The sequence below is a fragment of the Micropterus salmoides genome, unplaced genomic scaffold (genome assembly GCF_014851395.1).
Source record: "Micropterus salmoides isolate LMB-PRFRI ecotype aquatic unplaced genomic scaffold, ASM1485139v1 Ms_hic_scaffold_4, whole genome shotgun sequence".
NCBI lineage: Eukaryota > Metazoa > Chordata > Actinopteri > Centrarchiformes > Centrarchidae > Micropterus > Micropterus salmoides.
The window spans coordinates 37,692,203-37,716,429 of record NW_024043372.1 but is presented as its reverse complement, the minus strand read 5'-3'; the positions used below and the strand labels follow the sequence as shown (position 1 = coordinate 37,716,429).

Genomic DNA, 24,227 nt, shown 5'->3' with positions numbered 1-24,227 from the left:
TCTGCACACTGATCAAACAGGGTTATCACCGCATATTTTTGCTGAATCTCAATGAATGCTACTTCTACTGAATGTAATAAAATATTATTTTTTTATACATATATACTTCGAATCATTTATCACTACTGATGAACTCCACAAAGGATATCATAGCGTTTAAAAGCATTATTTGGAGGTGCATGCAAAACTCGGCACATTCCCATAACGTGCGGAGACATGGTTAGTAGCAAATTGCCCGTTTGAAACACATTTCTGAGGACCTTTCTCCATTTTTCTAAGCTCAGTGGCCTTCAGGTTAATGGGACTGGTTTTGTTTCTGGTTTGGAACCCATTCGTCTTGTTTATTACAGCCATGTGTAACGTCAACTACTGACGTAACTCCGCTTGCCGTAGCCTGGTTTATTCACTCCAAACCTGCTGATGGAAACACACATATTTCGCAATTTCTTTTCTTTTTTGTGACATAAAAAGTACGCTTAAAATTTGCATGACATTTAGATGGAAACATGGCTATAGTTATAGACAATCCACAGTTAACTAAATAAAGACAAACAGTTATAGTTGACCTTTCCATCAAACCTGGGTAAACAACACAAACACTACTACTACTTTAACTGTTTGTATATGGACTCATTTCTGTAGTACATTCTGAGGTGTTGATGTATTGCATTATTTGTTTGTTTGTTTTTTGCAGTGCTTCTAATGTTTTGTCACTTTAATTAAATATGGATGAGTAAAGGGAAAAGCTGAATTAATAAACAACTGCAATTATCTCTATCTATACAATAACCATCTGCAGTTCAACACCACTATAGTGCCATATGTGAAATGAAGGCAGAATTAAATGGGGTCTAGTTTTTACATGTTACGCCAATACAAAAATAGAGCCATTAATGTTGTTTTGTCCACCATCTGTACAATGGCGTCCCCTGAAATTTTTCCTAGGGGAAGCCAGATGAGGCCACTGGAAATCCTGGGGTGGCACACTAAAACCAAAGGCCATGACTGAATTTCAGTATTATGCAGTATATAGACTAGTTGAAAACTACATTAGAGAATAACAGACTGATTTACTGACTGATATACTGGTTTCTTATTTTACAGTTAATGTTACTAATTTTCTATAATCTATAGGGCGGCTGTGGCTCAGGAGGTAGAGCGGGTTGGCCGTTAATCGGAAGGTCGGCGGTTCCCCGGCTCCCCCAGGCTGCATGTCGAAGTGTCCTTGGGCAAGATACTGAACCCCGATTTGCCCCTGGCGGCTGTTCCGCCACTGTATGAATGAGTGTGAATGTTAGTTTCCGTTTGAGCACTTAGGCTCAGTGTATGAATGTGTATGACTGCTTTGAGTGGTTGAAAAGACTAGAAAGGCGCTATACAAGTACGGAGCATTTACATTTACAGACTAAAACCAGTTCAGTTAAAATTTTGAGTTCCATAAAATCCTGTTTTAATGTGTTATTTATCTGTAAGTGTTCTGTCATTGTTCTTCAAATATGCTAGTGGGTCTTTTCCATAAAAATACAAATATAAAGCTTTTATTTGTAGGAGTGACACTGACTGCTGGGAACAAGATTACAGACTTTACAGAGCCTAAATTTATTTGTTTCAAAATAGCCTATAATTTAATTGAAATATAGATATGAGTAAGTATTTATTAACCATACTATTTAATTTGTTATTCTTTTTTACAAACAACTGGGATAGATATTCTTGAAATATCCTACTAAAAAGTAGGATATTTCAAGAATAACCACAGATTTGATCTGTGTCGTAATTCTATTTTTAAAAAATGGTGGGGCACCAACCATTTTAAAACATAGGCTGCATACCAGTAAAACCACAATACTCTCTCTTGCCGCTGTGTTTTTTAACACGTCAACAAACAGCATGGCTCCACAAAACAGAGAGGCTTGCTTCTACAGAGAGAGAGAGAGAGAGAGGGAGAGAGGAGTGCAATAACACATGTGACAGTACCACTGTCTTTTAATGTATATTTACTGTATACTCTTAATATTGCCCACAATCCTCATATTACTGTACAACTACAGGATAACAAATAGAGAACATTCAATATATTTTTTTACAACTGTCTGCATAGCTAGTCTTGTGTGTAAAGAATGAAAATAAATACTAAGTTCCTCTGTTGCCCATTTAAAATTTAAGATAACTATGTTTTTATTAACCTTCATTTACATAAATGACATTATTAAATTACTGTATTACTTGAGAAAGATAAGTTTGTTTTCTACTCCAGTCTGTCCCTTAGCTGCTGCAATGCTGGATGAACTGTAAATAGCTTTATTCATTGCACATTATCAGCCCCAGTGCCTGAATCAGTTGATTGTGAGAGTCAATTTAGTGTTCAATAATGCTAAAGTAGTTGCCTTTAGATCCAAGTTTTTGAGGGTTAACTGATAAATGGAAACTCATCTGTTGATAATCACTATTGAATGTTCATTCAGTGAACTCATACAAATACTGTACAGTATGTAGCATAAGGAACAATCCTTGTCTTATAGCTGACTTAGACCATTGAACTGGTCACCTTAGTCATCATCTCATCAATTGCCCCCCTGAGACATTTGGCAGGAGCCGCCACTGCTTACAGGTATTACAAATTGCGAGTGTTTTGTCTTCTTCAGTTCACTTCCGATCAATTGGTGCATCTCTATTAGAATGTGGTAATACCACTGACACTAATATTAATATTGATACTAATTAACATAAATGCTGGAAATATGTAGATTATGTGGGAATGCACAGTTACTCTAAACAACATCCTTCCTGTTCCTTATAGATGAAAAAGTAAACGTTCTTCTCTAAGCAAAGTGACTACTTTTCTCCGTGAGATGGAAGAATTTAGAAAGTTGTGTGGCGCTGCGGAGAGCACAGGTCCTGTGTGGCGGTGGTGTCTCTTACTGATCCTTCAGAAATGCTTGGGGAAACGTAGCGTGTGTCGAAGCTACCACGCTGCTCAATATAAGAGGTTCGTTACTGAAAAGCTATTTGATTCAGAAAATAGCGACGCTACCACCAAGCTACTAAGAAATGTAGTTAAACTAGTAACGGCGCTACTTGTAGCGACGCTACTGCCCAACACTGGTCGTATGGTGGGCATGTTAACGCAAGCTCGGTGGCAGTAGAGTGCTGAGACGATGACTGCACTGGCTCTGTCTTCTAGCAGTGAAATACTGCCACCTCCATTGTGTTTGCACGTGTTGCCATCTACGCAATAATTCTTAGTTAATCACCCATAACAAGTACTACAATTGCACGTGCAGTATTTTAGAATGCGCACACAATTTAGTCCTCTTTATTCGGGATGTTAGTAAATCGGGCCCTTAGAGTATAAAGTCACCTATTTCTTCAGTGGCTCTTTGTCTTACATTCTGCAGACTGATTGCAAGCTGTATGATTGTCTGACCCTTTGCAAAGAATAAAACCCTTAAAGACATCTGAATGTAATTCTTTATTTCTGAAGACTCACCAAAAAAAATTATACACCGGTCACCAGGCTCTGGTTCTAGTGCCAGGTGTGGACTGCTAAGTTACCTGTATGGCTGAGCTAACGGCAGCTAGCATCAGTTATGACCTCATATGTGAGATGTTATAGAGTATGAATTCAACAAGTGGAGAGTCCGAACAGTTGTGACCATGGTAACTAACATGTATAGCAGCAATAATAACTGAAGCGAGTTTTTTTTCTGGACATGTCAGAGAACACAGATATGTGGTAGAGATTCTGAATGTGCAGAAAGTTTTCAGGAGGAGTTAAACTGAATTAAAATAAATGTATTAATTTATCATTGAGGTGAAAAGGTGCCACAATCACTTTTGAAGAGGTTACCTCCCCAAACAAAGACACAAAATGTAGGGAAGACTAAATGACAGCTGCATGTGTGCTGACTCCGCAGGGATAATATTACATGAGAAAAGATCTACAGGAGAAACAGATCTGAAAGCAACACAGAATGCCTGAGAGCTGCACTGCGTTAAATTCTGTTATAGTTGACACCTGCATTTTGTGCTTTCCTTTATATAACTAGTGCAGTGCCCATTCACAGGGGCCGATGTGATGCCTCCCTGCGCTTTTTGGAAACTGCAGTGTAGTGCACTTAAAAATGTGCATCTCACATTGGTTCCACCTACAGCAATTATAAAACAGAATTAATACAACTGAAACAACACGACAAAGACAGAGATACTGCTAGATTTTCAGCTTCATAAAACTCTTACAACTCTGTTTCAACAGACGTAAACATAATTTCACCAAACGCGACACTGCACTCCCTTGGGTCCGCAGCGACACAGACGCCACGTTTAAAGTCGATTGGATGAACACACACACACACACACACACACACACACACACACACACACACACACACACACACACACACACACACACACACAGATTCCTTCCTTTATTAGAGAGATACAACTTCACCACAATTCAGGAAGTGAACTGATGCTCAAAATTTTCATATAATTTAGCATTGCAGATTTCTTAAAGATAGTGTTGAAATCTTGTTGAACTCTCATCTCGTTGAACTCTCGATCTCATGAACCCAATTCCATGTCTCGTCTCGGGAGCTAAGTGTCTTGTCACGCCCCTAGTGGAGAGTAGTCTCAATTCTCACACATTGTACCTTTTTGATACAGATGTTTGAAGGAAAGGCTTGTTTGAAGCCGGCACTGAAGACTTTTGTCTAACAAATGGCAGTGAAACAGCAATCTTTTATTGTATAGTGTGTGGGGGAGAGGATAAGACTAATAAGATTGCAGGCAGCAGGAGCTCAGGCAGCATGTGAGCTGATTTATAGTCGCAGTCTGTCTTTAGGAGATGGAGCAGAGCATTCACTTGCATGGTGATTTAGTCATTGTCTCAAGTAAGTATGAGTCCTCAGTGCAGTATGAGTTTTTTTGGTTTATACATATAGCTCAAACTAACACCCAAACTCACACTGGTCTATACCTTTTATAGGGACAAGAGTTTTACTTGTGAACAAATTTTCAAATACCGTCACCGTAGTTTTTTTCACCATTTTCACATGGTACGTGAACACAGCGCCGTTTTTATCAGTCAACCAGAGACGGAGATAGAAGTCACAGCAGGATGTGCAAACCATTACTCGACCTACTGAAGCACAGCTAGTTAATGTCCAGAGAGAGCAGGCTTTTTATGTGACTGACAGAGAGGAATCTCCCTGCATCAAGATCACACACAGTCCATTTTTCCACAATGATTGGCTTTAGCTCTGGCGGTGACATTTGTTAGTAGTAATGTCAAGATGCAGATAGGCGAGTAGTGCTAGTGTCTCACATGGTCCATCGCTATTAGGTTCTTTAACTATTAACACACAACCAATCTGATCTAATCTGCAATATATAGTTCATCTTTCAATGTGTTTTAGGTTTGATTAAATCCAGTGCAATTATGGTTTTAAAGGGAGACTTCGGGATTTTTAAGTGGGGCTGTATGAGGTACTTATCCATAGTAAGTGAAGTACTTGCAGTAGATGGAGGTCAGCGTGTCCCCAGTTTGGAGTAGCAGAGTGTTGTACTAGCTTGCATGCTAAGTAATGTACTGCTATGGATTAGATTTGTTAAAATGGAAACCTACTCTGTTTCATGAAACAGAAAGTCCAAGGATCAAAGATCATAAAACAGTAGGACTTTAGAGGGACAAAAGGACTTGAGTACACTGATTGATTTGCAGTGTGCCCAAGTCCTTTCTTCCTCTGCTTCCTTCTTCTGCTGTCTTTGTCCTGAGAAGCATCTAATCCAGCTCCATGTTGCTGGAAGATGTGCAGAGAAACCCTTTTTCGTCAAGACAATAGAACTATCAGCGAAGATTATCTTAGACTTTTAGAAACAGGACCAGGGCCAGATTAGTGGATATTATGTTTACCCAACAATGATTTCAATTCATTTTTGTATTCCCTTGACCTGTAATTTAGAGATCGAGTCAAAATTTCCCCCTAGCCAACACCTTGAGGCATGAGCATGAATTTCTATCAGTTGTCATCAGTGTTGGGCAAGCTACTTGGAAAATGTAGTGAGCTTCACTACATAGAAGCTATCCCCCAGTGAAATGTAGCAAGCTAAGCTACAGCAGCGTGGCAAAAGTAGTTACTACATCTAAGATACTTTTAATATTTTATAGTTAGGTCTATATATATATATATATATATATACACACACACACACACACACACACACACACAAAGGTGCTGGTCATATAATTAGAATATCATCAAAAAGTTGATTTATTTCAGTAATTCCATTCAAAAAGTGAAACTTGTATAATGTATACATTCATTCCACACAGACTGATATATTTCAAGTGTTCATTCCTTTTAATTTTGATGATTATAACTACATTATAACTAATTATATAATTAGAATATTACTTAAGACCAATACAAAAAAAGGATTTTTAGAAATGTTGGCCAACTGAAAAGTATGAACATGAAAAGTGTGAGCATGTACAGCACTCAATACTTAGTTGGGGCTCCTTTTGCCTGAATTACTGCAACAATGTGGCGTGGCATGGAGTCCATCAGTCTGTGGCACTGCTCAGGTGTTATGAGAGCCCAGGTTGCTCTGATAGTGGCCTTCAACTCTTCTGCATTGTTGGGTCTGGCGTGTTGCATCTTCCTCTTCACAATACCCCATAGATTTTCTATAGGGTTAAGGTCAGGCCAGTTTGCTGGCCAATTAAGAACAGGGATACCATGGTCCTTAAACCAGGTACTGGTAGCTTTGGCACTGTGTGCAGGTGCCAAGTCCTGTTGGAAAATGAAATCTGCATCTCCATAAAGTTGGTCAGCAGCAGGAAGCATGAAGTGCTCTAAAACTTCCTGGTAGACGGCTGCGTTGACCTTGGACCTCAGAAAACACAGTGGACCAACACCAGCAGATGACATGGCACCCCAAACCATCACTGACTGTGGAAACTTTACACTGGACTTCAAGCAACGTGGATTCTGTGCCTCTCCTCTCTTCCTCCAGACTCTGGGACCTTGATTTCCAAAGCAAATGCGAAATTTACTTTCATCAGAGAACATAACTTTGGACCACTCAGCAGCAGTGCAGTCCTTTTTGTCTTTAGCCCAGGTGAGACGCTTCTGACGCTGTGTCTTGTTCAAGAGTGGCTTGACACAAGGAATGCGACAGCTGAAAGCCATGTCTTGCATACGTCTGTGCGTGGTGGTTCTTGAAGCACTGACTCCAGCTGCAGTCCACTCTTTGTGAATCTCCCCCACATTTTTGAATGTGTTTTGTTTCACAATCCTCTCCAGGGTGCGGTTATCCCTATTGCTTATACACTTTTTTCTGCCACATCTTTTCCTTCCCTTCGCCTCTCTATTAATGTGCTTGGACACAGAGCTCTGTGAACAGCCAGCCTCTTTAGCCTTTACCTTTACCTTTTGTGTCTTGCCCTTCTTGTGCAAGGTGTCAACGGTCGTCTTTTGGACAGCTGTCAAGTCAGCAGTCTTCCCCATGATTGTGTAGCCTACAGAACTAGACTGAGAGACCATTTAAAGGCCTTTGCAGGTGTTTTGAGTTAATTAGCTGATCAGAGTGTGGCACCAGGTGTCTTCAATATTGAACCTTTTCACAATATTCTAATTTTCTGAGATACTGATTTTGGGGTTTTCATTAGCTGTCAGTTATAATCATCAAAATTAAAAGGAATGAACACTTGAAATATATCAGTCTGTGTGGAATGAATGTATACATTATACAAGTTTCACTTTTTGAATGGAATTACTGAAATAAATCAACTTTTTGATGATATTCTAATTATGTTACCAGCACCTGTAAAATTAGGGCTGACCCTGAATAGTCAAACCCTGATTTGACTGTCAATCTCACAGTCGAGGCTTCGCAGCGAAACAAGGATCACGCCATTTTGGTGATATGGGGATGTTCAACATCTGATTTTACATAGAACTACAATAAGTTAATATACAGCCTATTACAATATACATTTCAACGTTTAATGATAATATGTCAAACATATAAAAATTTCAATAAATGTTTTTAAAGTGCGTGAATAAATCCAAAATTGTAACCCTAACCCTGGGTCAACAGTGCGCATGTGCAGGCATAGCGTGTATGTGTGAAGTGGCAGAAGAGGAACACTTGCTTAAGTTCATAAGTTGTATGTTATATATATATATCCATTATAAACCACATAATAAATTAAGTTTATACAAAGGCATTTTACATCATGGGACACGATGTAATTCTCTCTGTGATTATGGACCCTCTTCAAAACTGCCCGCCAGCAATAATATCTGGCCCGCGGCCAGATTATGGTGCTTTGATAGCGGTGCTGAAATAGATCTCAATCATGGCAGCAACAGTTACTCACATAATCACTTCCTCTTTAGTGGTTTTGCCTACAAAATAAAAGCGCGAGAAGCGTGTACAGTGTGTCAAATTAGAAATAATTAACCATGGCTCTTCTTGCATTATGGTAACACCAGAGATGGGGACTCTAGTTTGAGAGTCAGACTCGCACACACAGTGACTCAAGACTCGACTTGAGATTCGTCCTCAAAAGACTTCAGATTTGACTCGAACTCGAGGTGCAGGACTTGTGAACAATGTTTATTTTTAGGAAACGTCTGGTGTGCTTGCTGGTATTCCCCTCCCTGTCATACCTATAACCTATACCTACGTAACACAACTATTTTTTTGCTGTGCACAGCGACACATGTGAGAGACAAACAAACACAGTTGTCGTGCTGAAAAGTGATCGTCCACCGAAAACTGATTGCTGTCTGCGCACCATGTTAAAGCTGTATCGCCCAGTCTCTTTATAACTACAGCTGCATCCGTGTCAAACAGGCATAACATGCATATAAACATCACTTTGTGTCCGTGGTATTAGCAAAGGTATGTCTTTGTGAAACTTAACCATTTCTTTTAACGGAATAATCACAATAGGTGGCTAAATAAGTGCAGTTTAATGAGGTAATCAGGCATGACATTTATGTGAATATAAGCAATAACAGAAGCCTGTCACTGCCAATGGATTATGTGTTTGGTATGCATACTGTATGTCTATCATCTTTGTTTATATTTGGAAAACCGACTGTAGCCTATAATCAACATGACTTACTGCTGAGTTATATATATAAAAAAGACATGAGCTCTCTTCTTTTTTATTATTTTAACTGACTAACAGTAGTTTATAAGCTGTGATTAGTTGTAAACGCATTAGGCTACATGGTTGTGGTCTGTAAGTGAAAAACAGGTTAAAGGTTTATCAGGTAATGTTACAGTTTTATTATACATTAGTTAACGTTACACTGGTTTGAAAGTCTGGGGGGGGTGTTGAGTTACAGTAGTTGGTTGTGCATGGCTCTGAGTGAAAAACGGGTTACACTTAAAAAATTCTTTATGGCTATGCAGTTTTATAAGCAGCCTGGATTGAACGTAGCAGGGGATGCAACCCTCATTATAACCACGAGAGACTTGACTTAGACTCTAGCTCAAAGACTTGTGAGCATCTTGTGAGTGCTTTTAGAAGGGCGAGGTTATTAAGAGACCAGATTGACTTTTTTTGGGCATGTTGATCCATAGCTTGAGTCCCTATGAAAAGAAACCATATGAAAAATTTATTTAAAGCTAAAAAGTAAATTTTACGAAGCTCACCTTATGGGAAACATTCACTGAGAGAGCAATTGCACCAGAACAAGTGCCAGTGTATGCTGAAAGCAGTGTTGTGTGTCTTCAACAGTAGGTGGATCTCTTTTCATCCAAGGCTTCTGCTTAGGGAACGTTGTAACAAGTTGTACAGTAACAAATTGTGCAAAATGAACAAAAAAGTGCAGTTTTATTGGGATTGAGAGACCGTGCAATTGTAACACTGACTTCTTGCATTAAATGTAATTTTAAAGTTGTGTCCTCCTTAGTGGAAATATATCAGTTCTATTATTAATTAGTGCACATAAATACTGTAGGTTTGTTATATCAAACGATACTAGTGTATTTTAAGTAGTCCGTTATGAAAGAAAATTTCAGAGATTTTACAAATACTCCCGGTCTCCCCTAAATGTAACCTGAGCAGCGGATCTAAGCCAAACTTCAACAGGACTCCTGAAGAGGTCGCAACACAGTGGTGTAAGATTAAAACATAGCTTAGCGAGCGGTAGTCTATAAACCAGATGGAATGGCTGCGGCGCATATCGCAATCCGTTTCAGAAAGACAAGAACACCATATCTAATTGTTTCTAAAAGCGAATCCTCACATTAACTTGAAAGGTCCAAATGGTGAAAAAATTATTGCATTAAATACCCCTTTACTCAGTTGGAAACTGTAGTCTGGTAATTGTATCCAAGTCCAAACACAACTTTCAAAGCCATCAAAAGCCATCACTTCAAAGTTTTCATGTTGGTCCCTACACAGCAGGCCTACTGTTGTTACTACTGAGAACTTTAATCCCTGTGCTGCAGGCTGTGGTCTAACATGCTGTACACAGAGTCATGTTTTCTTGAAAATCATGATGTTGCAGTCCATAATTCTTTAGTGAGAGATGACCTGCAGCTGCAGCTCATCCATTTGGTTCCCCAGACACCGACCATTGGCGAGGAAAATGCTAGATAGAGATGATGACAAGTTAGCTTTAGCTTAGCCCATAGCCCTCCTCTCTTCTTTGTCTTTGTTTACAATCTTTCATGTAGCTTTCGAGCAGTTCACTTTCAATGTCTTGGCAATCTTTGGAGTGAGCCAGAAATGGCCTATAAAATTGTCCAGGTTATTAGATCTGATGTCCAAGAGTTCCTGTTGGCTGTATGATACTTATGCACAACTGTTTTGACTGAACAGACTTGGAACAAGTAGGCTGGAACTACTAATTCGCAGAATCTGGACAGACCCTGAGCCCCACGTTGTGCACACGCCGCTATCTTGTTCAGATACTTTTATCTGAGATCACATTTATGCAGAAATACTAATTGAACCCTTTAGAATAGAACATTCTAAATGGTTAGCAAACTTTCCAGCAGCACTGGATGTTTATGTTCAGGTCAAACAAATGATCCAAAGGAACTTTGGACGGACACAGGCTAGCTGTTTCCCCACGCTTCCAGTCTTTATGGTAAACCTAAGGCTCCAGCTTCATACGTAACACACAAACATGAGTGTGGCATCATCTTCTCCTCTAACTAAGAGGGAATAAGCAGATTTCACAAAATGTTTAACTATTCCTTTAGTTTCTGAGCTTAGCATCACATCACTTCAATCTCAAATTTCTATTAGAACCAGCCAGACCACACAAGCAACCTAATTTATTTATTTTATAACTTTCATCAATGAATTATACAGTTACTTGGGCATTATGTTCAGCTGACACCAAATTGTCCTGCTTGTCCCATACATCCTCTTTTGTATCTAGTAATATTAGACTTGGCATAATGCCTAATCTCCTCCTGACAGCTGACAGACACTTTGGGTGGCAATGGAGGAAAGGAAATGAAAAGTGATGCAGAAGCCATTCCTTTTTATTTTGCATTTAATGCCTATAGTTGACAAGACTATTTACTCCTGACCTGGTGCTGTCATTCAGCGCAGTGTGTCTCAGGTAAATAAATGTCAAAAAGCTGTAAGTTATTGCCTGTATTACACATGATCAAATATGAAAAAAAACATTCTTGATTCAGTTTGTCAGTTCTGGATGATGTTTAAAGAAGCAGAGACAGCATCAAAGTGCTTTTATTTTTTAACCTGAAGTTGTGGTTTCACAGGGAAATGGACACGAGCGTGACTTCTTGGATGACAGACGAGTGTTCATCATGGATATGTATAATCGCTACATCTATCCCGGAGACGGATATGCTAAAAGTGAGTGAAAGCACCTTGTCAAACTTCCTTTTTAACTTTTTGATTTCAACAAAATATTGTAGAATTAATATCTTTAGACAGGTTCTTGCAGTTCTAGAGTTCTGATCTACTTAGATGCGATGCATTCTAGTGAGAAAATAAGCTCAATATTGCTCCTGCTGCCTGGTTGGAGGTTGAGGTTGAAGCGGAGTGAGCTGTCAGTTCCAGTCCCTGGACGTCACCCAGTGCCATTTGAATTATGCTATGATTGCCTCGGCACTACCACTCACTCTATTAGCACTCAGCGGGAATTCTGTCACGCAGGAGTCCATGAAACATCATAATCACGGCTTTTCCACTAATTAATCTGTCAATACATTAAAGCTGATGTATTGACACATGTTACCCCAATTCTAACAATACTCTGCAGACGAAACGTCACAGTCTTGTCTTTAAAATTCTCCCCATTCTTCAGCTATCTTCTTCTCTGCAGTTAATTGAATTTAAGACATTTTGTAATCATTATAGGTGAAATAAATGTACATTCTGGCTTGTTTAAGATAAAAACCACACAGTTCCACTCTTGCTTCATATTTTTCCTCCAAGACACATTTATTTCCTTGTCCCTTCAAAGACAGAGCTTATAACTTTTGGACATTCTTCTTGAAAAAAAAAAAACCTACCAAAAACTTCAGTTTGACATGCTATTGAGTTGTCCATTCCTACTTCTGTTGCTTAATTCTGTTTGAATGTTGAAACATAAAGGTGTCCTAATTAACATTTTTCATCAGTTGCATGTGTTATTGGAAATGTACATACCAGTATTCTATAGAACACAATTACCTATGTGACCTTACCATATGAAATCAGAAATTAGTTTTGTAAGCCTTACTATGCCTGTGTTGATAGAAATCCTGTTGCATGAAATACTACAGCAATTACTAGCCTATGTAAATGTGAGGCCTGTGGATTCAGCTCAACATTACTGCTACTGGTTTATTGATGGCAGCTCTGTTCTGTGGCTTTGTGCTGATGCTTGATCTGTGATGATCCGTGTGGATCTCCATTCCCGTCTCCATTTCTCTGCATTTCCAGGAGCCATAAAGAGGAAGGTGGAACTGGACTGGGGCACTGAAGACTCAGAGTACCTACAGAAGGTAGAGCTCCACTCTGACGGAGCGCTGAATGAGGTCAGACCTGACATCATAGTCTACAATGCAGGGACAGACATCTTGGATGGGGACCCCCTTGGAGGACTCTCCATATCACCACAGGTACTGTACCTGCTGTGTCAGATACTCAGTGTGACCGTATTTTTTAGAAGTGAGTATTGAAAAACCTTTTTATAGTTCAAACTAGAGTTTCAAAACATCGCTGGTGAGCTGGAAGACCATTCTGGGGGGTCTGGGGGTCACTGCTATGTTGTTATCATTTACACCTGTGATATCAGATGCAGTCAAACACAACTGTTCTGCCATGAAGTCTACCTTTTTTATGCCTATAAGTTTGAGGGTTTTTTCTTTTGACACATGTTATTGAGGTGTTAATAGGTGTCATAGTGATGTGTTGTTCAGGACTGCATTGTATTTAGAGGTGTTTCTTAGATAAAATAGATGAAACGCCTCTCTATAAAATGTAAAACACCACTACTACCTATGACCTCAGTAATAAACATATAATTGAATAAGGCAGGGATGGAAGTGACCTCAGTCTGTAGCAATGTGTCTGTTACAATGCACTGATTAATTGGATGTTAATGAATGAAAGTGCAGAGTGTCTGCAGATCACTTTACATCCGTGTTTACTCTTAAGAAATCTTAAAAGATTGAAAATCCTTCATCTGCATTGCTGTTTTGACAGAGATGTAGAACCAGCTGGCTCAGCTGGTGTCAATTCATGGGAGTACTTCATGTAGCTAATTTGTCAGGAAATTTGAAAGAATACTGAGAGCTGATCCACATGAGCCACAGTTGGATGTATTGCTTCCTGTGTGCAGAGATTTCCTGCCAGAGATCCTGTAAATTCCAGAAAATAATTGGAGCAAATAAGGTGAATCTGCCGAATGTGTTAGTGGGGATGGTACACTGATGTGTGCAGTAGAACTCATTTGGGATTTGGACTGGTAAATGGCCTGAAATTAAAAAAGAAACCCCTGGTTAGTGCAGCTTTAATAATTATTATTTAACATTCTGGTTGAACATGTGTTTCTGTCATACTAATTTCTCCTTAACAAATGAGTTTTTTTTACATAATCTGTTCCCACTCTCAATACCTAGCCAAACAGGGATTTGTCTTTCTTTCCCCCAGACCTCCCCTCCCTGCTCAGGGAAGGAAGGGAGTGTAGATAGAAACATTAGTCAACAGCCTGACGAAAGTCATAGAAAATACCAGTACTATCCACAGCCATGTATAGACCAGATTTTGTCTCATCTTTCTCTGCCAGGGCATTGTAAAGAGAGACGAGATTGTGTTCAGGGCTGCGAGGCGACGGGGCATCCCCATACTCATGGTGACATCTGGGGGGTACCAGAAGAAAACAGCCCGCATCATCGCTGACTCCATCCTCAACTTGCACCAGCATGGCCTGATTGGAGCAGAGGCTCTGGAGGGGGAGGGATCATCTTCACTGGTGACCGGCATGATGTGCAGCTCTGGATCTGTTGGATCAACATTCACTGCTGTCTGAGATGCATTAATCCTGGTGTTACTGCTCACAGGCGTGTCATCTACAGCTGTGACATTTAAAGGCACTCTGTAAATTTGTGTTGTACAGTTAGTGTGTGACAGCAGTGATGATATTTTAAGGTTACTGCTGTCACACAGGAATGAATGACGAATGATTGGGGGGGGGGGGTCCACAGTGCTTGTTTGCACATAGGACAAAAAATGCTCTGGTAAAGTTTTACATTTTTAAACTACAAGTTGGCAGTTACTCAAAGAGAGGAATAATTCATAATAATAAATCCTGACCACAGCTGATTTCATAAGCCCTCATATGCCACAAAAAGAGTTGTTTAAATTTTCATCAGTTGGAGAATGATGGTTTTATGTTTAATGTATGTTTGGGCAGCATTTTATAGAGGTATTCTTTCATCTCAGGAAATATAATAATGTCATTTGTGAAAGATATGACATTAATAGTCAATGAAATGGTAAATCGGTGAAATGTTCTTACAGATACATGGGAAGTATATTAATTAACCTCCATCTCAGATTACTTTATGGAGATAATTTCCCATGAAAACGGTAACTATCCCAACAGTGATGTTTAAACTTCTTACTGAAGATAATGTGTCCTTCATTCCTCATTAGCATTTAGTTTGATCACTTCTAGGATAAACTGGCGTTTGTCTCTAGATAATGTTATAGTTATTATAGAGTTAATGGTGTTTCATTACACAAGTTTGGCTACTAATGAGCAATTAATGGGGTGCTTTAAATCCAGTCTATCGCTGTGTTTATAGGGAACCCAATATGATTTTACTGTAGGTACTAAAGTATTTTGTCTCTAAAGTGTGAACAAATATGAAACACTAAAACATGTGACTCTGAGCACTTTAACTGGCGTAGTGAAAGAAAATTCACCAACATTCCCAAACTCCTGAAAATCAATGTTCTGTTGCAGTGTGTTCCTGCCATCTACACATCGAAGTCCAAAAAGTGTTCAGTGATTAATGAGCAGGTCTGTAGAGTGGCGCTTTTCATGGGTTTTACTTCTGATTGGTTTGCTGTAGTCAGACATACAGAACTCCCCTAATGATGTTTACACATAATATTCTATTCATACAAAATTGATCTTTAAAAATATTGGATCAATATGGTTAATGCAGCAGCTTGTAAAAAAAACATTAACTGCTACCACAGCTTCTGTGTGGACTGGATATGCAGCTGTTAATGGACATCCTGCTGTTAATGGACAGTGTCTATTCATTCTGTTGTTTGGATTTGGCTTAAGTAACTTTTTAGCTTTAGTAAATCTATGGAGTTACTTTTGTGTCAAAAAGTTAAACTATCTACACTCATGAATGTGTCATTAAAAATGTCATCCAAAGGCTTGATTTGCAAATCCAAAATGCTGCTGAGATCTTGTTGGTGGGACCTACGAAAGATGCGTCTCTACTGGCCAGTCTTCCATCGGAGTAACAGCTTGACAACATCAGCTGTTAGTAAACGGCAGATAAAGATTTAAGGTCTTTGGAGAAGACAGAGCGGAAACAAAATCACTGTCTTCTAAGTCATAGCAAGAATGCTGTGTTGAACTGGTGCATGTAGATTGCGTTTTGACTGCAGTCAAGTGAGCCGTCGTTTGTGAAAACCCGGTCAAGCCAACCACCATTAGGATTTTGTGGCGCATCTATTCATGCAGTCACTGTACTGGTGCTTTTAGCAGCCAAAAAAAGATAAAAGACTTGTAGTTTTTTTTTCTCAAATTTGATATACCAATAAAACTGACATTATATCACACACCATATTATAAATTAGGTCCTGTTGAATATGTCACCAAAGAAATCCTAATGTGATAATACCATTTCCATAATAGGTTTGCTGAGAGGTATTCTGCTCAAATTATTCCTCGCTACGACCATATTACATCCATGAGGTGAGTGCTGATACTGGTGACGTAACTGTGTACTGCCATTGCATTAGATGTGTTTTGCAGCTGAGCGGACCTCCGTGGCTGCTGGCAGGTGCTGCTGTAATGATTTTCTAATGTATTTTCACATTCATTATCTTCCACTGCTCGGGCCTCACTTTATTGTTATAAAAAGTTAGGGAGTAAAGGACTGGAGTACAGACTCGTGATCATTTAAAGGATTTAAAGGCCTATCTTTGAACAACAGTATCCGGTTGAAACAGTATCCGGTGCTTATCCAGGAAGCTGTTTGGACACATTCATAATGAAACTGTGAAAGACAGGCCATATTAGCGGTGTCCGTGCTAATTAGCTAAAGTCTTTGATCTGGTGGGCTGCTTTTGAAATCCAGCTGAAAAGTTTAATGCAGTCTACCTTCATCAGGAATCAGACTGTATCACTTATTGTGTGCAGGCCTGTCCATAAATGCCTGATCCCAGATTCCCGCTCATCCGCTCATTTCCGTGTCAGTCAGCATTTTAGTCATTTGAGTTGACTGAATGGTGTGTGCCAAAAATAACACTGACGTCTACAAAGTACTGAATGTTTTTGGGTGCGTTTGGGATTTGTGCTGACATTGAAAACTACTTCTATGCATCATAATGATGAATAAACCTATAACAGCCAAAATGTCTGCTTTGTAATTTGTTTTTAAATCTTTACTGCCCATGGTACAATAATAGCATGTTTGGAAAACCTTAGTTAGCAATGCTGCTGCTATGTAGGTCAGCATTTCTTTGAATTTTCCATTGAGTACTGATAGTCCCATATGGGTGATCCGGCACCATATGATGTAATGAGGATCGGACAGTTGCAACTTAGTGGCTCAGTAAGAAAACCTCTAACAAGAATCAAAGATCTAAAGCATTCACTATTCACTACCATGCACTAATTTTCTGTTGTCCTTTAATCAAGCAGCTGTCTACACAAGGCATGGTGAGGAGAACTACAACAATTATGGATAAACCAATCAGTTTACTGGTCACAAAAGTAGCAGTCGAGACGTAAAACCTGGGTCAGGATCAGGTTTGGCCGTGTAGACTACAAGTTTCAAATGGAAGGCCTGCCATACATAAGTGAGAGAGGAAAGGGGCGTAGAAAGAAATATGTACTGGTAGCTCAAATAGAGGATGCTAATGGCTAATTTGTGTAGCTTCTCTGAGCACATCTCCATGGACATTGGTTAGTCTCCACCAGTTGGTCCAGGCTAAAATAGCTAAACAACTATGGGATGGAGTAGCATTTAAATTGCCTTTTAGATGGTGAATCCTGATGACTCACTAATGACTCAGATTCTGTCATTTTTCCTCAAGTGCTACCATGAGGTTCACATTTGTGTTCTTGACAAATATTGGATTGATTGTCACCCCCTCAGAATGAACGGTAATCACTTTGGTCATCCCGACTTTCTCTCTAGCACCATAATAAACAAATGATACAATTTTAATTTGTCCAATACTTTGGTTTCTGACCAAATACCTGCACACCTGATAACATTCTCATCAGCCTCATCTGTTAGCATCTCTTTGTTTTAATTGACTGTGGTAAACATTATCACCTGCCTAGTATTATGCAGGCCATTCTGTAAAATGAGTACTTTTCATACTTTAACTATATTGTGCCTATATAACATTTGTACTTTTATATGCAATAGAGTATATATTGGTTATAAACGCTACTTTAACTTTTTAAAGTTGCATTGTGGGCTAATTTGAGTCTGCTAAATAGGGTATACTCACTTTCACTTGAACTTAAGACAATTCAACTTGGAAAATGCTGCATTGCGGATGGCCAATGGGGCGAAGGCTTGAACTTTACTGTGTGTTTATGTTGTTTTCATTTCCCAACTGACAAGCAAAGTATACTTTATGAAAAAAGCAGTCCAGCAGCAGTGTTCAGCTTTTGATTGAAAAAAAAAAACAACAATTTCTATCAGAACAAGCAGCTGTGCAGACAAACTAAATATGGTCAGTTCTACTTAGAGCATGATGAGCAGCTCTCATTTTTCTGTTGGTGCTTGATTGTACATGTGTACTGCTGTTTTCAAGTGACTAAACACAAAAATGAACGGCCTTGAACATATGTACTGAGGTGTATTACAAGCTCAAAACAAGAGTCACTAAATCACTATAATCACCATGATATATAACACAGAACCAATTATACTGATGAGCTCATTAATAACACTAGTCATCAGTGTTTTAACTAGAGCGTATTTGAGTAACATCCTAATATGAACTCTGGAGGTTACTAAGGAGGAGCTCCGAAATGTAATCAGAGTTTGTGGCAGAACTGTTATCTTGGATTGTTACTGGTTATTGTATTCCCAGAATGTGTCTGCCCACAGACAGACAGAACCCATCATGACAACATAATTTCATGCAGACCATGTACTGTGGTGGTGGTGGGACAAAGAAACCTTGTAGTAAGCTTCGTTAAACATGATTCCATGTCTGTTGGCCTGTCTCCTGGACGCCGTCTTACCTCAAATGAACTGCTGGTTCAGCTGGACGGAGGCCGAGATTGTCGAGCACTCGCTGTCTGGCTGCTTCAATTGGGATGTTTTTACCTTTCCAGACCAACCAGCCCAAATGTAGTATAAATAGTCCACAATTGGCAGGTGTGAAAACAACATGACAGCAAGTTAATGAAAGCTCTGTTCAAGATCTTTTACTTTCACAGAAGACTATGTTATGGTCTTTGGCTATATTAAAGGGGCTGATTTTACACATAAAGTTCAGTTTACATATCACAAGGAGCCTGTTAAAAACAGTTGTATATTGTCCCCTGGACATTCTGGGCTCACAGAGCAGCTAGCGTGACAGACACAAAATGATTTCATTACAAATTGGATGTATGAGGTAAGAGGTGAGAATTTAGACAACGTGTAGGGCATGGTGAAAAATATATTAAGTTGTATTGTGGGAAATGTAGGTTGAGTGTTTTCAGAGCTTGAGATATACTAGGAACTAAAAGTCAAGATATCTCTGCTGCTGCACTGTTGACCAGTCTTTTCGTTTACTCTGTGGCTATGTGGATGGTAATGTCGGTTGGTCGGCCCATTTGTAGGAGCAGATCTGTTGCTGGTCAGTGTTGTGCCCTATTCACTCTACGGGCAGGGGTGGCGAGACTTTTTTGATTGTGGACCATATACAGAAAAATATAATGGGCCAAATTCAAAAATTTTCAGCATTCACCCAACTATCTTTCAGCTTTTCGGTTCCTCCATGTTTATTCAGCTGAGGTTTTCATCAGCTAGTAATCCATCTTTGTAGGCAGGGTCTAAAATTATCTTTTTTCACTGCCTGCCACTGCAGCAGGCAGGTGTTTTTTTGTCTGCCACTGAGAAATGTTATCGGCCACTTTTAAAGTGTAGCTAATTTGCTAATTAGCTAATGTGCTAAATGAAGGAATAATGTTTAGCTCATTTAGGCATCATTTAACGTAAATAATATTTTCATCCAATGTTCAGTATATTTTCACATGTTTACATGCACAAAGGACCCATGTGTTTCATTACATGACAATCACTCCACCTTACTTAACAATCACTAAAAACCAGGTATTTCAAAGGGACAACCACAATGATTGTGTCCACATCTCAACAAAAACCACCTCTTTAGGGGCCGTATTACATCTTAAATTAAGATAGGTAGAGTCTAAGATTGGATTTTTCTCAATTTGGTCAGAAGCAAATACTAACTTAAGTTAGGACAGGAACATTGACTGTTGATCTGTAATGGCATTTTTCCTAAATCAGGTCTTAACCCTCATTACTTACATTGTTACCAAACACCTAAGATAGGATCTGCAGGTTAGGAAGTTTCTGTAATACAGCTCCTGGATCCCAGCCAAACACAAAATACTCAGTCTGACTTTCAATATAAAAGTTGGCCAACGAAAAACCATCGGCCAAGTAAAGCCTCTTGCTCTAAGAGACACGCTTAGTGTTTCTCCGACAACACCAAAGCTACCTCCTGTAGTTCGGCCGGTGCTGCCGGCAAACGGCTGTCACTCAGGACTGACTGTGCCTCTTCCACTGGTGAGTTTGATTTGAAACACTGCCATAGTGTCTGTGCAATCAATATTTGTTGACACTGAGAAAGAAGAAAACAATCATATACAACCTGCTTCACTGTGTGGTACTTTTAGATGGTATTATTTATCACATACTGCAACCTCAGATCTCTCTGATAATCGATTATGATGGCAAATATTCCCTTTTTATAAACATAACTGTCCCAGGGGAAATGAATGGACAAATGTTTCAGAATTCAGTGAAATCTACCAGCTCAAAGATCTCCGGAACATCTTTAAACATGCCGTTACTGAGCAACATGCGATACCCTGGACTGTCAAAGCAAATGGGCCAAACGTGCCGAACAGGGAGGTAATGCAATCTAGATGGAAATTTGATCAGACAGTCATATTAGTGTTTGCTCAGGTGTCTCAACTAAGTCAGCAATTACTGGCACACTTAACATAATGTGAGGTCTGGATTTGATTCTGATCCAAGGATATATGGGAAATGTATTCACTGGCAAACCGTTTCAAAGCGGTGCTGTTTATGCCTATCCACCATCCGGAAATTCACGACTGTTCACATGTGCTGACCTAGCCTGTAACACTGAAATATGATCTTTAATGAAAACACAGAGCTGATTGTGTTGACTCTAAGTCTGATTTGTTTGTTAAACCTCAGACCTCATATAACAAAGTCTTCTTCTGCAAAGATAGTTTCACTAAGTAGTTTTAATAACAGGAGACCAAAGGGCCACAAAATGACTGAGACCACATTTTGCAGTAAAGTTAGCAGTGCAGTAAAAATTTTCAAGGTTAGTGGTCAGACAACTTTGACTGAACACTGGTAGATGTTAGAGCTTTTGGTCTGTGGTCAAGCTGAATGTCACTGGTCACCCTCACTTAATGTTCTGCAGTTCATGTTGATGTTCAAGTGTAGGAACAAATGCACAATCTTTTCGATTGTAGGTATTCCATACTGTTGGATTTCAGCTTGTGAGAGAGACTTAATGGTGTAGCCATTTTTAGCTCACTTAAAGCCAATTGGTTTCCAGCACTCCACACCCAAGTTTGGGGGTCATGAAAGGATCATTTCTAACCTCTAGTTCTAGGTTCCAGATCTCTAATTTTATTTATTTTTTTGCAGTGATTGAAATAGGTATGGTGAGTAGTGTAGACAGGATTAAGAATGGGGAAGTAATCCGTCTATGCCTGATGTCTGAGAAAACAGTTGCCTATACAGCAGGCAGAAAGCAATGTTATCATTCACTTGGAGTAATCAAACTCCTGAAAAAATATCTGGCTATTTAGCTGCAAATTTTTGCTAACCTTGTCTGTGTGCTGGTTGGTGCCTGTAGCCTACAGTAATTTAATGAAAGATTAATAATGAATGTTTTCATTCTGCTGCTGGAAACAAAGCTGTAATGCTGAGGGCCTTAAACCAAAACAATGATGTAAAAGACGCTGAAGTTCTCTGTGGAAGTGCAGGGGAACTGCAGAGTTAGTTGAAAAATCTCTGTGTGTTTGCTTTTACATTGCACATAGTCATTTGATCCTAACAGGAGCACAATGCCAGACTAAACAGTGAAGTGAAAACAAAAGACACATTTTGTCAATTAGCTCTAGCTCTACATATCCATGCTGACAGGTTTGGTTTTGTTTGGCCAGATTTTAGTAGTCCCTATAAAATCTGTTGAAACCCACGAGAAGGTAGTGTGTGAAATGACCCTTTAACATACTGGTATTGTTCATGAGCTCTGGTTTGCTGGCAGTATTGCCAACCCCCCTTGACAGAAATAGAGTGATTCCTATCTGGCAATATACAAACCTGATTTAGACCGTGAATGGGAAGAGTGGATATTGAGTTGAGTTGTGATCGGCTAGTTTCATGTTTCACAGTTCTTGCGTAATATGTCTGACAGCAAAATCTAGACAAATCCTATTTTCCATAACACACCCACCCACACCCCTACTCTCCTTGTTATTTGTGATTCTGGGATTCTGATGTCTGTGAACATTGAGCCCAGTGACCTCCTGGGGTGACCAACGGGGATTTTTTTCTCATTGTTTCCCTCCAATTCAGCTATGCCTCACAGTGGAATTTGTTTACAACTTATTGTATGATAAATTATGCAACTTCTCCTCTGCAATGCAGTGGGAATATTAAGTTGTTTCACTCACCTTGTCAGATTCATGTTGCAAGAAGGCTGCCTACACAGTGCTGGGTATCGTTTTATTTTTCACTCCCAGTGGGTTTGAATATAATCAGAAGGACTTAGCAGCGACCTTCAAAGACATTAAGTGGATCATTTCTTTGTATTTAAGCACAGGGAGTCTATCAGTGGGTAGTGTAAAAACAATGATTTTATTGTGCACTACCAACAAGGCTGTTTCTCCCACCTCAAAATGGCTCCTGAACAGTTATAGGGAGACACTGTCTGAGCTTAGGTCTCTGTTGCAATTAACAAAACTCAGCTTCAGAAGAATCAGGATCATCTACAGCTGTTGTCAAAAACTGGGATCACATCATGCCTAAACTACAGGTAGCATTATATGAGTACACTAAAGCTACACATGGCTATCATTAAGGACACCAAGATGATGTCTTTTTAAAGACCAGTTAATTCACTTATTGTAAATTCTCAAATACAAGTAAAGCCAGCAAAATCTAATAAAGGCCACCTTAAATTCAGCATCTTGAACATTTCCACAACATGAACAGTCATGTCATACAATTTACTCTGCTTTTCACTAATTATTTTAAGTTGGATCCACTTTGCCATTTTTTTTTGAAAGCTGTTAAGTTGCTGTCAATAAAACTTGAGTTATTGATGCTTGCTTGACAGGGATCCATAAATGGCGAAATGGAAGCAATCAATGAAAACGGTATTTCTGTTAAAGAACAACAGAGTTGTGATTATGACATAACTCTGTTATTAGTGCTTTGGAAATGTACATTATACTGAATTTATTAAGACATCTTGTAAACATGGAAGAAGGGCAAGGAAAAATATTAATAGGTAAAAATTTTAGAATAAATTTGAATTTCCAACCACCAAGCAGTCAAGTTGCAGTTTACGTCCATGTTTTTCCAGACTACTTTAATATTTATAGTCATACTTGGAAGGAAGTGAATTAAAGGCTTAAAGTGTATTTTTTGGCTTAAAATATTCATAAGACATATGAATTCAATTCAATTCAATTTTATTTATATAGCACCAAATCACAACAACAGTTATCTCACAGCGCTTTTCATAAAAGAGCAGGTCTAGACCGTACTCTATGATGTTATTTACAGAAGCCCAACAGTTCCCACCAAGAGCAGCACTAGGAGACAGAGGCAAGGAAAAACTTCCTTTTAAGAGGCAGAAACCTCGAGCAGAACCATGGCTCAGGGTGGGCGGCCATCTGCCTCGACCGGTTGGGGTGAAGGAGAGAGAGGGAGAGAGAGGAGAGAGAGAGAGAGAGAGAGAGAGAGAGAGAGAGAGAGAGAGAAGGCAGCCTACACAATACACACACAGAGGTACAGACAGTAAAGGTGATGTTGCTATAGACTAAATGAAAAATGGTACAGATATTTATAATAGTGTTAATGATAATAATCGTAATGTTAATAATAACAACAGGACTAGTAACAATAGTCGTTGCAGCAGAGGGTGTCGAACTGGAACACGGGGGCAGCAGGTGACCCGCAGCCACAGATCCAGACTCCACAGCTCCAGAGCCAGAAAA

General features: G+C 39.3%; 1 protein-coding gene across 1 annotated transcript in view; it reads left to right on the top strand.

The window, feature by feature from the left end:
• The window catches only part of hdac11 (histone deacetylase 11), a 40,525-nt gene extending 23,420 nt beyond the window's left edge, over positions 1 to 17,105 (top strand). The window contains exons 9-11 of the mRNA XM_038697355.1: positions 11,767 to 11,863; positions 12,938 to 13,116; positions 14,286 to 17,105. Coding sequence (XP_038553283.1) covers positions 11,767 to 11,863; positions 12,938 to 13,116; positions 14,286 to 14,528 — 519 coding nt within the window. The 3' untranslated portion in view covers positions 14,529 to 17,105. The remainder of the gene's footprint in view (positions 1 to 11,766; positions 11,864 to 12,937; positions 13,117 to 14,285) is intronic.
• Positions 17,106 to 24,227: the final 7,122 nt, after the last annotated feature.